The following is a 14,042-nucleotide window of genomic DNA, read 5'->3' on the forward strand; positions in this document are numbered from 1 at the left end:
GGGTTCCAAACCACTCCACCAAGTGAAAGATTCTATAACATTTCTTAATAAAAGTTGCACACATTATTAATATACATTTTTTTTTTTAGAATAATATTAATATAAACTTGTAAACATTATTAATATAAACTTGTAAAGTCAAAAGTGGTTTTAGCTTTATAGAAACTTGTAACACTTGTTAATCTATGTAAATCAACACCGGAAAATGGCAACCCCCGTAGATATGCGTTGACATATCTTCTAAATATTTTATATATGCGTGTAATCAACCCACAATTACGATATACAAAATTGCAAGTTCACAAAAACATTTATCTTCAGCTTTTTATATTAACTTATGTTCTAGAAGTGGCATAATTTAGCTACATTCTTATTGGTTCGAATATTACAAAGGGTTTCATTGCGAACTCTACTATGTTTGTTCATCAATGTCATGGTTTTTCGCCTCATTCTTTATTTCATCAATCACCGTTATTTCCTTTTACATCTATTAAAGTGTTAAATATATATTCTCAACACCGTAAGAACACTCAAATCATCTGTAACTAATGTTTTCCACTTTACGTATTACTCATTGTCTGAAAAATTCAACACAGCTAACAAAGCAAATACGAAAGCAAGGTTGGCTGATGATTCTTCATGATCCTAATCACTTCTGCTTATGATGGTTCATGATTCTAATCACTTCTCCCGCAGTTCTTATCTCTTGAGCCTAGTACGTCTTCTCCAAGCTGAATTTTCAATTATTATTTTTTTTTTGGCAAATTGCAAGATAAATTAATCACATCGCAAAATTGTCATTAGTCATTATTTGTCCAATTTGAAGAAAGCACGCCAGTCAAAGCTTCTCGATTTCCTCGTCAGCTTCCTCTCCCCCACCAACAACTCCACATTCTGCAACTCTAGAAAACCAAAGCAAACCCCCTTTGAAAAATACCCAATCCCATCTCCTTCTTCACACCCAATTGCTCATCTTCCTCAAATTCTCAATCTTTTCTTCAAAATTCAATCCACCATGTTAATGCTGGTAGACTGCTCCAACTGCCACACACCTCTCCAGCTGCCAGCTGGCGCTCAGGTAATCCGCTGCGGCTTATGCAACGCCGTCACCCGCATCGCCGGAACCTCCTCCTCCTCCTCCCGATCTCTCCTTCCTCCTCATCCGCAATCCCCCTCATCGTCCTCCCCCCACGCGCCGCCGGGGACGCCGCCGTCGGCCCACGGACGGAAGAGGGCGGTGCTGTGCGCCGTGTCGTACAAGGGAACGCGGCGCGAGCTCAAGGGCTGCATTAACGACGCCAAGTGTATGAAGTATTTGCTGGTCAACAAGTTCAAGTTTCCAGAGTCTTCCATTGTCATGCTCACAGGTAGCTCTTGTTTTTTTTTCTTCATTTTAAAGATTTGATTTTTATTTTTTAAAAGTATTGATTTTTTGATATTGTGTGTGAATTGAACTGTGGTAGGCTTTATCTCCAGGTGGTCCTTATTCTAGATGCATTGCAAAATGGTTGAATTATTCCAAATTCATTGTAGATGAAATAATATTTGTTTGTATGTTTTAGTGTTTTGTACATTGTTAATACTTCATTGGTGACCACTAGGTGTTATTACTAGGAAACCGTAATTGGCGAGTAGCAATGCTCAGTCTGAAGTTCGCCTTAATTTCTACTTAATCTTCAAAACCATTGTTTTGTTGTTTTGGGTTTTATTATTGTTATTGTTGGTCTTGAACAACTGAATTTGACATTATGAGAGTGCACAGTATGCTCCGGTGCACAGCTTGAAAATTAATGACTGCTAGTAAGAACTGGTTTTGAAATTGATAAGGAAACCAATGTATCTTTTAGAATGTCATTAGAAATTTGTTCCAAAAAAAGTAATGCAAGATAGCTTCTGATCTTAATCTCTATCTGCATTACTTGTAGAAGAAGAAGCTGATCCTTTTCGACGGCCAACCAAACAAAACATGAGAATGGCGCTGTTTTGGCTTGTGCAAGGTTGTCAAGCAGGGGATTCTTTGGTGTTTCATTATTCGGGGCATGGATCACAGCAGCGGAACTACACTGGAGACGAGGTGGATGGATATGATGAGACACTGTGTCCCACGGATTATGAGACTCAGGGGATGATCGTGGATGATGAGATCAATGCAACAATTGTTAGGCCTCTTCCTGCTGGAGTTAAACTTCATGCTGTTGTCGATGCTTGCCATAGTGGTACTGTGCTAGATTTGCCATTTCTCTGTAGAATGGACAGGTAACTCACGGTTTTATATATTTTGTTGCTTAAATTTGTTATTTCTTTGTAGCACACTTCAATTTCTTCTTAGAGACTGTTTTCTGCTTATTGTTGCTCTATCAATCTGTTTGATTGGTGCATTCTTGTGTGTGGATGTAGAAATGGGAGGTACATATGGGAGGACCATCGTCCTCGATCAGGTGTTTGGAAGGGAACAAGTGGTGGTGAGGCCATTTCCTTCAGTGGCTGCGACGATGATCAGACCTCTGCTGATACCTCTGTAAGTACTAAGTAGTGGACAAAAGCTTTGAACTGTTCATTCAACTAAAGTGCCAATGTTGCCTTTTCTAGCATAAGGTTACTAAGATAAAAGCTAACACTTCACTGAACACAGGCTCTGTCAAAGATTACCTCAACTGGTGCCATGACTTATGCTTTCATCCAAGCCATAGAGCGCGGACATGCAACTACATACGGAAACATGTTGAATGCAATGCGATCCACCATCCGTAACACTGATGGTGGTGCTGGAGGCGGTATTGTGACAACCCTTATCTCCATGCTTTTGACAGGAGGGAGTCTCGGAAGGTTGAGACAGGTATGATTATCAATGCCTTTAACATTAGTTTGACCATATATGGGATCCAAGTTTGTGGGTGTGTCTATGCTGATTTCAGTTGGCATCTCTAACGTCCCTTTGGTTTTTGCTGCAGGAACCACAGCTAACTGCCAATCAACAATATGATGTGTATACAAAACCTTTCTCCCTATAGGGTATTAAGAGCAATATTTTCATCCTACTGCTCATGCCCCAACCTCCCAGTAGTGTTCTGTACTCATGTATAGTTCTAGGACCCAATTTTGTAATCTGCAAGTTCTATTGTATGTGACTGTCAATGTTTGATCTTCAATATATGCTAATATTCTTTAATTCTTTCAACATCTATTCTGAAATCTGTATCTGAAACTTCCATCTGATGATGGAATTGTTCCTTATTATATTGAAAATTAGTGCAGACAGAACGATTCTCACCTAATCTCCTCCATATCCTTCATACAGATTTCATGAATACGACGTTTATCCAGTACTCCATTTCCAATTATTCTGTAAGATAGAGAATCCTATCTTGACTACGATTTTCACCTAATCTCTTTCCTATAAGAATGAATGACTTTGATCAAATATGGAAACCTTGTATGCTAAGATTGGGTCAAAAGTTGAGACATTTTTCTCAAACAATAATTAATCAGAGAAGTAATACGGAAACAGATTATTATTAGAACTTGCATTACAATATGCTAAGATTCTCTCAACATATAACAAAAAAGAATAATGAATCAGAATTATTGGGAAGCCATTCTTAGATATACTTGTTATGCATCTGCATCTTCTACTTTCTTGCAGTGCTCTGAGTTGGCTTTTTCATCAACTGCACGCATTGCTTCTTATACCTTGCGCTGTCCTTGATAGCCATCTCCTTGTAGAACTGCAGAATGTATATATCTTTTAGTTTTCTTTTTTGTTTCGAAATAAACGAGTACAAGAAAACTGAACTGCAAGTTTTTGATTGAACGTCGAGAGAACTTGAGAGATCACATACTCTTTTCTTTGTTTGAGGGAGTTGGCACCACATTCGACCAAGTTGCTTACTTGTTTCCCCAAATGAAGAGGATTTAACAGAACCCCAAGTTGCCATCACAAAGAAAGCATAAGAAGTGCATGGCCTTATGGGAAACCTATGCCTTCTTAGCACCGTCTCAAACACATCATCAGTCTTTTGATTCCTTCCTCCATACCTCTTCTTCCCACCAGGCCTTAACCCTGACGACAACATTGATGTACGAGGAAAATAGTTCACTGGAGATATCACCCCACTTCTCAGCCTCGTCACAATTGGTCCAGTACTACTCCCACCCTCTTCAGGAAATTGACTATGCTGATCCTCCAGTTCTTGAACATCATTTGGTGGTGTCACATATGAAGAAAAACTTGAACTTTGACATGAACGATGTTCATTTTCGGGGTAAGATGCATCTGCACCAAGAGAGTTAAACAGGCTGTTGTTGTAATCAGAGATATGTTTCTCCTGAATGTTGAACTGAATTGAGAATTTCAAATTCCCAGTGTCGCCTCTGACTTGAATGGTGTCTCCGGTGAGAAATCCGGAGAGTTGGAGAGGAGTTGTGGGCATCAACGAAGAATTTAGGGATGATTCTGCCATAATTGGTAAAGAAAGATCAGTATTGCGGTTGCAGACAAAAATGTATAGAGAAAATCAGAAAAAGTAAAATGAATGTGAGTAGTAAAAGTTTGTGTTGGAATATTGTTGAGTAGAGGTGAACTGTTGCATCGTTTGAGTTTGTAATTGCATGGCGTCGTTTGACCGCTACAAGTCAACATAATTTTGCCTTTTTTCTTTGATTTAATTTTCATTTCTAAAATTACTTATAAAATCAAAAAAAAAATCGGTCGAGATTTTTTAGATATGTCAATTCTAGAATTTTTCTAAAATCGTGATTTACCAATAAAAGTATTTTGGTGAAAAAATAAGAACTTAATATTTTTACTAAATAAACTTGTGCTATCCATAATTTTTGGTGAATTATTTTAGACATTTTTCTTATTGAGAAAAAGTTTCAAGGTAAATTTTTATGGGATTAGAAAATCACATCACATCTTTCCATGTGCTTAGTGCTTACTGTCGTTTGCTTGAATGAATTGGGTTCATGTAGTTTCTTGTTTGTTTTGGAATATTCAGAGACAATGCAAAAGGAAAGCTGGTGCAAGTAGCATATGTGCCAAATTTGAACTAAAGCCTCCTCCATATCCACTGGTAAGGTTTGAAGTTTCTAATTTGAGTGTGGGTTTAGGCTTCAATGCAAGTACCAAACTTTAAGTTTATTATAAGTAAACATTTCAATCTTTGACCCTGCATTGATTAGTACTGGTAAATGAGGAGACAGAATTTTAGCTGACAATGGCTGTGAAATTTGTGAACTGGGTTAGTTTAGATGACAATGTTGAGCCGGCTAATGTTGTGTTTTTTGAAATAGTGACAGTTTGGTTTGATGTGTAATTTTTTAGGATGCGCTAGAGCCGCATATGAGCAAGGAGACTCTGGAGTATCACTGGGGGAAGCACCATAGGGGTTAATTATGTGGATAATCTAAACAAGCAAATCAAGGAACCGAGCTAGATGAGTTGTCGTTGGAAGATATTATACTTGCCGTACACAACAACGGAGATATGCTTCCACCTTTCAACAATGCAGCACAGGTATGCTATTCATGAGATGATTATTTCGATAAAATTTTGAAGTACTTGAGTGCAAGGGCAGTGATCGATTGAATCCTCCTATGGCATCTGTGACAATTTTTTTTCAAGCATATAGTGTGTACTTATGTTGTGTCATTATTGAAGAGTCGTTTCCCAAGTCACTACCTATTCACCTATTGCTTTTTCACCTTTATGCAGATCTGGAACCATGACTTCTTCTGGGAGTCCATGAAATTCCAGGTGGTGGAAGGAAGGCCATCCGAGGAACTTCTAGAACTTAATTAATAGAGATTTTGGTTCTTTTGAGAGATTCATTGATGATATAAGGTCGGCTGCGGCTACACAGTTTGGTTCTGGTTGCGCTTGGCTTGCATGTGGGTTTGCCTTCCAATTGGCATATCTTATTCTTTGCCTTTAAGACTGCAAATTCTGTTGTGAACATGCATTTGGCATAAAGTAATATTTTCAATTGTTTTTTGTTTTCTTCAGATAAAGCGAATAGACTTGATGTTGAAAATGCAGTAAATCCTGTTGTGACCCTGCATTTGGCATACAGTAATATTCCCAATTGTTTTGTTTCCTTCCGATAAAGCGAATAGACTCGATGTTAAAAATGCAGTAAATCCTAATCCATCGTACGAAGACAAAAGGCTTGTAGTGGTGAAGTCCTAATGCAGTAAACCCCCTTATATGCGATTATTCTGTGAGTATCATAAACTGAGTTTTTCCCAACTCATTTTTCATGTATCCATGAGCAATGAGATACTTCATAGGAAAACATGGTATTCCCATCAAGTTCATCTGGGTAAATGACTTATCTTATTGCTCAATGCAGCCGCTCCTTACCATTGATGTTTGGGAGGTATTTCTAATTTATAGTGTGTTTCATGTTTAAAATAGTTGTATACTATATATGGAGTTTATAGGAAAAGCCTGTTTGGCTCCAAAACCAGTCTGGCGTGCAAACAGTCTCTTTTTGAATGAGCAGGCGTGCCAGCACCGTGGGGTGCAGTCGTCGGGGCGTCCCTTGACCTGACTTCTAAATCAAACGCTGTGGACAAGGAGAGCATCAATCTCGTTACCAGGTTCTTTTGTATGCCTTTCGGAAAAGGACTTTTTGCCTTACGGATAAGGACTTGTGATGTGATCTCTTGCGTCACCGAGTCGATACTTAACGTTGTACGTTAAGCAGAGCAATCACCGGGAAGTAGGAGAAAGCACGGGTTTGCTAAAGCGTGACTTTAGCTTCGCTGAGTTGCGAGGGCGTTACCCTTGCTTCACTGGTTTCAACTAGGTTGAAGGTAGGTTTGCTCCGGAGAGACTTTGATAATCTGTGCGATTAGTTGATTGAGAGTGTTGTTGTTTTATTGTCCCATTTTTAGCCTCTATATATAGGCTGTTGCAGATTCTCCTTCCTAATAGGAATGAAATACTATATTTTAGGCCACAGTTATTGGCCTTTGAATCAAATCAAAACACTTAATATATAGTTTTGATAACTATCGTAGGCAATAAGATATTAATTATCCTCTGTACGTGGCTAGAATGTAGGCAAAGTTGATTGCCTCTTAGAGTCCTGGACGTAATGCTCTTGGTTGCGAACTGTTCGCTATACACGTCTTGCAAATATATTCATATCTCCACGCAATTAAGGATGATAGTTTCCTTAATTGATCTTCTGCCATGCAAATATGTATCTGAGTATGGACGTATGGTAGCCATGTGTTGGCCTTTTTCATGCAACAAAGGCCTTTTTCATGCAACAAAGGAGATTCACCTCAATTGACCAATGCATGAGCAATTATATATATAACTAGATTATATATATTCCTTGAGGATTGCAATCAAGGATGATTGATTCCTTAATCAATAAGAGCCCATGCTTGCACGTCCACCTTAATCGCATGGGAAACTATAATTCCTTGCATGGCTAGGCCACATAACCTACTCCATATATGTAGCTGCCATCTTCCCTCTTGCACAATACTTGGTAATCAAGCAAATCACCATATTTAATTATCAAATATTTGATAATTAATAGTAAATTAATGAATATCCAGATTTGCTTCAGGATTACTTAGTCTCCAAGTAGACTTTATTTAGCCTCTAAACAATATATTTCGAACTTGTCGAAAATATATAGCTTGAGCCACAGATATTGGCCCGGATTTTCTCGAGACGCCATTGTCGGGAAAAAAAAAATGTTAATTTTGGGTTCAAACAAAGCCATTGCTGACAAATTACTAAATGAATTCAGTTTATACCATGAGAATAAACTGAAAACAATATTGAGTTGGTTCCCTTCGTTTTGCTGCAACTGTGATAGAGTTTTAGTTAGGCAGCAGGTACTATTATCTTGCAAACAAAGGCAGATCAAAAAACAATTGTTGTATTTCTAAAACTAAAAAGATATATAGAAGTACGTGCTTATGCACACATGTAATGTTCTTAATATGCAAGCGGTATTAGCTTATACACTATCACGATCATCTTAATATGCAAGCGGTATTGGAGAAGTCTTATTAGACATAAAACTGTTCAGAGCTGAGAGCTTTAAATTGTCAGCACAAGGGGGTCCAAAAATATTCCAAAACCAAAGAGTCCCGTCTGCAAAGTTAAACCCATCAGGGCTCTGCAACAAAATCAATACAAAGAGCAAAGTTAGAGCCCGTAAACTCTATCTACAAACCACAAAACCTTAAAGATTTGAGAAAGAAAATTGTGGGATGTCAAACCTGAGAAAGCTGAAGGACTCTGGAAGTGTGGCACTTCAAGTTCCCCAATTCCATGCATATTCAGATGAAAGAAAAAGTCCAATCTCACCATAGTATTTCAAACAGAGTAGGTACGTAGCAAGCAAAATAGATAACAGATATTTAAAAGAAAAAGTCAGTAGAAGAGAAATTGAATACTTGCCTTCGAATCACTAGCTGGAGGTGTGGTAGTCAAAGATAACAAGATTGAGAAAGTGAATTATATTATATTTGATTCATCTTAATTACAATGGAGGTATATAAAGAGATCTACAGGAATACAATTGACTTACGTCTCTATTCTCTACCACACATAGAAAAGGTAAGTACTAACTATGATACAATTACAATATATTACATCACTAATGTTATGCCATGACTCACGCTAACACTCCCCCTCAAGTTGGTGCATATACATCAACCATGCCCAACTTGGTTAGTGAGTCATAAAATGCCTTCCTGGAAACTCGTTTGGTAATTATATCTGCAAGTTGCTCTTCAGTTGGAACAAAAGGAAAGCTAATAATTTTGGCATCTAGCTTATCCTTCATAAAGTGACGATCAACCTCCACATGCTTAGTACGATCATACTGTACTGGATTCTGTGATATGTCAATAGCTGCTTTATTGTCACAATACAACTGCATGGTACTTTTGAGTTTGAAACCCAGATCACGTAACAGATTCTCTTAGCCACAACAATTCACACACTCCGTGAGCCATGCCTCTATACTCGGCTTCTGCACTAGAACGTGCCACAACTTTCTGTTTCTTACTCTTCCATGTAACCAATTTACCTCCCACAAAGGTAAAGTAACCTGACGTCGACCTTCTGTTTGTAATATTTCCAGCCCAATCTGCATCTGTGAAGCCACAAACCTCAAGAATGTTGTTGTGTTTAGAAAACAGTACTCCCCTTCCTGGTGCTGACTTCAAGTACTTCAAAATTTGCATAACAGCATCCATGTGACTCTCACTCGGGTTATGCATGAACTGACTCACCACACTCACTGCATATGCAACATCTGGTCTAATATGAGCCAAATAAATCAAATGCCCAACTAACCTCTGATAGCGAGCTCGATCAGTAGGTACCTGATCTGGATACTCAGCTAAACAATGGTTCTGCTCAATAGGAGTATCAACAGGTCTGCAATCCAACAAACCTGTCTCTGTCAGCAAGTCAAGAACATACTTCCTCTGGCACAGATAGATTCCCTCTCTCCCCCTGGCTACCTCAATTCCTAAGAAGTACTTAAGTTCACCCAAGTCCTTCATCTCAAACTCAGAGGCTAGCTGTCTCTGCAGTCTATCCATCTCAACAGTATCATTGCCAGTGATTACCATATTATCCACATAAATAATTAGAGCTGTTACATTCCCTTGTTGATGCTTGAGGAACAAGGTCTGGTCTGAGTTGCTCTGTCTGTAACCAATCTTCCGCATGAACTGTGAAAATCTTCCAAACCAAGCACGAGGTGGCTTTTTGAGACCATACAGAGATTTTCTCAATCTGCATACAAAATCACCAGGAGAAGCAACTACATACCCAGGTGGAAGGCTCATGTACACTTCCTCGGCTAACTCTCCATGAAGAAATGCATTATTGACATCAAACTGTCAGAGTGGCCAGTTTAAACTAGCAGCGAACGAGAGCAGATTCTGAATAGTGTTCATCTTAGCAACAGGAGCAAATGTTTCATCATAGTCTATACCATACGTCTGAGTAAATCCTTTTGCCACAAGGCATGCTTTGTACTAATTCACTGATCCATCTGCATTATGCTTCACGGTAAACACCCAACGACAACCTACAGCCTTCTTGCCTTGTGGTGGAGGCACAAGTTGCCAAGTATTGTTCTTCTGCAACGCCTCCATTGCCTTCCTCCACTTTGGATCTCCCAACGCATCCTGCACTTTGTTAGGTACTGATACAGCAGATATTTGATTCACAAATGATTCATATGACTTAGACAACCTCCTAGTGGACATATAGTTGGCTACTGGGTATTTTGATTTAGCAGTGAGAGTAGGTTCATATCTTTTGGCTGATTGACCTCGAGTGGTCCTATTTGGTAACACATATTGCCCAACATTAGACTCACTACTACTAGTACTAGTGGATGGACATACCTTAAATGGATGATCTTCAGTACCAGGAAGTTGTGGGTCAGGGGTAGTAGCGATGGCAGAAGGGGCAGTTGTGTCTTCAACCTCATTTTCAGTGATTGAAACTGGTGCCTGGATGTTTGGAGCTTCTGCTGCTGGAGGCGACGAGCTAATGGTCTCAACTGGATCCGTCAAAATACCTCATGCCTGTGTGACTTATCCTCCTCCTTCTGATTCCTCCCTCTCTCCATGATACAGCTCTTCAAAATATGAATTCTCCCCCTGAAGAGCTGTATCTGAAGAGGAAAAATAACTCATGTCTTCAAAGAAAGTAACATCCATAGTGACATAGTACTTTCTGGTAGGTGGATGATAACACTTATACCCTTTCTGATAACCTCCGTAGCCAACAAACACACACTTAAGTGCCCGGGCATCCAACTTAGACCTCTGGTTTTGAGGAATATGTACAAAAGCAACACAACCAAAGACACGAGCTGGAAGATTATGAAATGAAGGTAAAGAGACATGAGATGCAAGAACCTCAAATGGAATTTTTCCCTGAAGGACACTAGATGGAAGACGATTGATCAGATGGGAGGAAGCATGTACAGCATCGCCCCAAAGATACTTAGGCATATGAGCACTAAAGAGAAGGGCACGAGCCACATCAAGTAGATGACGGTTTTTCCTTTCGGACACTCCATTTTGTTCTGGTGTTTGTGGACATGTAGTTTGGTGAACAATCCCATAGGTTTTAAAAAACTCTTGGAACACATGATTAACATATTCTCCCCCATTGTCAGAACGAAGGACTTTAATGGTGCTATGGAATTGTGTGTGAACAAGAGTACGAAAAGTTTGAAAAGCAAGAAAGATTTCACCTTTGGTTTTAAGAAGAGCAACCCATAACAATCTCGTACAATCATCAATAAACAACACAAAATATCTCATACCCGAAATAGTGGGCTCTCTAGAAGGTCCCCAAACATCAGAATGAATCAACTCAAAAGGGATAACGCTTTTATTAGAAACACTAGGAGAATAAGTAGCAGGATGACTCTTAGCCAAAACACATGTTTCACAATGTAAAACAGATTCATCCACACTAATAAACAAAGTAGGCATGGTTTTTCTCATAAGACTAAAAGATGGATGCCCTAAACGGCGATGCCATAACAAAATTTCACTTAGCTTATCAGAATTCAAAGTCAAAGAGGCGTGGGACTATGCTCCTGATTTCTCCCCTGCGTATGTCTGATCCAGATGGAACAATCTGCCCCTCAGATACCCCCGACTGACTATCTCCCTGGTGAGAAGATCCTGAAAAATCACATACATATGATAAAAGGTTACGGAGCATTTAGACTCAGTATTCAACTGTGGAACAGATATCAACTGATGAGACAAGTCAGGCACATATAACATTATGAAGTTCTAAGGTGGGAGTAATACGCACTGACCCTGACCCTAACACAGGAAAAGCCTCACCATTGGCATTGGTGACATAGGATACTGGTGGGGAAGACAATTCAATAAAATAAGATTTATCATAAGTCATATGATCAGAGACACCAGAATCAATAATCCATGTATCAGACCCAACAAAGTTAGAAACCTTTAAAGCCATACCAATCTTACCACGACCAGCTATAAAGGTTGTAAGAGTAGCCCCACCTGCTGTATGATGATTCTGTCCGGCCACGCCATAAAAGTCTAGTTCTTTGACCAACTGACCGCAGCTGCCTTCGCCTTAGGACAATAACCTTTCTTTTTGGGATACCCATTTAGTTTCCAACAAGTCTCTTGAACATGTCCAAGGTCGTTGCAATAAGAACATTGAGGACGAGGGTGGTTGGTGAAGCCTAGTGGAAGACCTTGCTGATGAAGTGGGACTGAACTCTGCTGCTGGAGAAAAGGTGTCGGTGACTTAGCCTGAATGGCTAGGCTAGAGACTTCAACCTGTGCACGTTTAACACTTTCCTGCTGAGACTCATCCTTGCGGACGTATGTAAAAGCTGTGTTTAGACTAGGAGGGTCTGTCATTCTGAGCAATTCTCCCTTGGCGCTGTTATGCTTCTCATCAAGCCCTCTAAAGAATACATGAACCCTTTCAAGTTCCTTCTCCTTCTGGTACCACACAAGATCTTCCTGATTCTTGATCTTGCAAGGACACTTCTGATCAATTTCAGCCCATACATTCTTCAGCTTGGTGAAATACACAGCTACTGGTTGCCCATTCTGTTGCATACTGCCAGCTTTGCAGATCAATTCATGAACTTGTATAAAATTAGACTCATTTGTATACAGATCCCCCAATGTCTTCCATATTGCTTCAGCAGTGTCACACTCTTCCACCAATTGTAGCACATCTTCAGTCATGGCTTTGAATAAGATTACCATCACAGATCCATCATCATCCTCCCACTTAGTATAGGCATCCACATCCTCCTCACTAGGTGCTTTGGTCATTCCAGTCACATGCCCCATCTTGTGTATGCCACGAAGGTGGACAGACATAATCTTCTTCCATGTTCGAAAATTGGTCCCATTGAGTTTCGAAAAGAACCACCATCTAAGCTTCAGACAGAAACCTCGACCTTTTGGACCTCATTGATCCTGGAACTCTGTCCTTCATTTTCATCACCACCCATCACAACAATACAGTAGCAAAATCACAAAATCACAGAGTATGCAGCGGAATAAAAAGACAGGAACCTCCAATAATAATAACAGAAACGTACAACAATTTTTTTTTTTTTTTGAACCTGTTGTATGGGCTGAGACGGTGACCGACTGATCCAACGTTGGCTAGACCAGAAAACGACGACCAACAGAGGCGAGCGACCGGAGAAGATAGCCTAGTTTGCGACGCCGGTCTGAACAAAGGACGCGCGACGGTCTGAACGACGTTGGCTGGCCTAACGTGCAACTCCGGACTAAACTGAGGACGTCGATCTGGAGAAGAGGAGCAACGACAGTCTTGGGCGGAAGACGAAGCCGATCGAATTGACCAGAGGAGAACGCTGGTCTAAGAATGAGCAATGACGAGGAGCGGCTTTGAGGATGAGCGACGTCGGGTTTTGACGCGGGTCTGGACAATGTAGGTTTCACGCCGGTCTAGATGAGGGACTTTGGATTTTACGCGGTGAAGCTGGTGTGCATTTCGACATGAAGATGAGGACGACTGTTCTTAGACAAACAGTGAAGTCGATCTGAACACGGAAAGAGCAACGACGGTCTTTGGTTGAAGACGAAGCCAGTCGAGAAAGGAGACGTCTGCTCAAGTAGTGAACGACGTTGTTTGGAGACTAACCCAAAAAACTGGGTTCTAACTCAATTGTCTTCCTCAGATTGAGAAAAGACTAAAAGAAAAAGAGACAAAGTCCTTTTCGGATCTTTGCTCTGATACCAAGTCAAAGATAACAAGATTGAGAAAGTGAATTATCTTATATTTGATTCATCTTACAATGGTGGTATATAAAGAGATCGATCTACAGAAATACAATTGACTTACGTCTCTATTCTCTACCACACATAGAAAAGGTAAGTACTAACTATGATACAGTTACAATATATTACATCACTAATGTTATGCCATGACTCACACTAACAGTGGCAACCACTTCCCCTGTGATTGGAGCAAGTCCCCTGTGAGGAACAAA

General features: G+C 39.9%; 1 protein-coding gene and 1 pseudogene across 1 annotated transcript; both read left to right on the forward strand.

Annotated features, from left to right (window-relative positions):
• The first annotated feature begins 823 nt into the window (after positions 1-823).
• On the forward strand, positions 824-3,198 carry LOC133715487 (metacaspase-1-like). Its single transcript, XM_062142000.1, has 5 exons — positions 824-1,367; positions 1,926-2,256; positions 2,398-2,518; positions 2,633-2,836; positions 2,952-3,198. The coding sequence occupies exons 1-5, from the start codon at positions 1,016-1,018 to the stop codon at positions 3,009-3,011; spliced, it is 1,068 nt and encodes a 355-aa protein (XP_061997984.1). The 5' UTR covers positions 824-1,015; the 3' UTR covers positions 3,012-3,198.
• Positions 3,199-4,528: 1,330 nt separating this feature from the next.
• LOC133716928 (superoxide dismutase [Fe] 2, chloroplastic-like) lies at positions 4,529-6,410 on the forward strand (annotated as a pseudogene).
• Positions 6,411-14,042: the final 7,632 nt, after the last annotated feature.

Source organism: Rosa rugosa, chromosome 6 (genome assembly GCF_958449725.1).
Source record: "Rosa rugosa chromosome 6, drRosRugo1.1, whole genome shotgun sequence".
NCBI lineage: Eukaryota > Viridiplantae > Streptophyta > Magnoliopsida > Rosales > Rosaceae > Rosa > Rosa rugosa.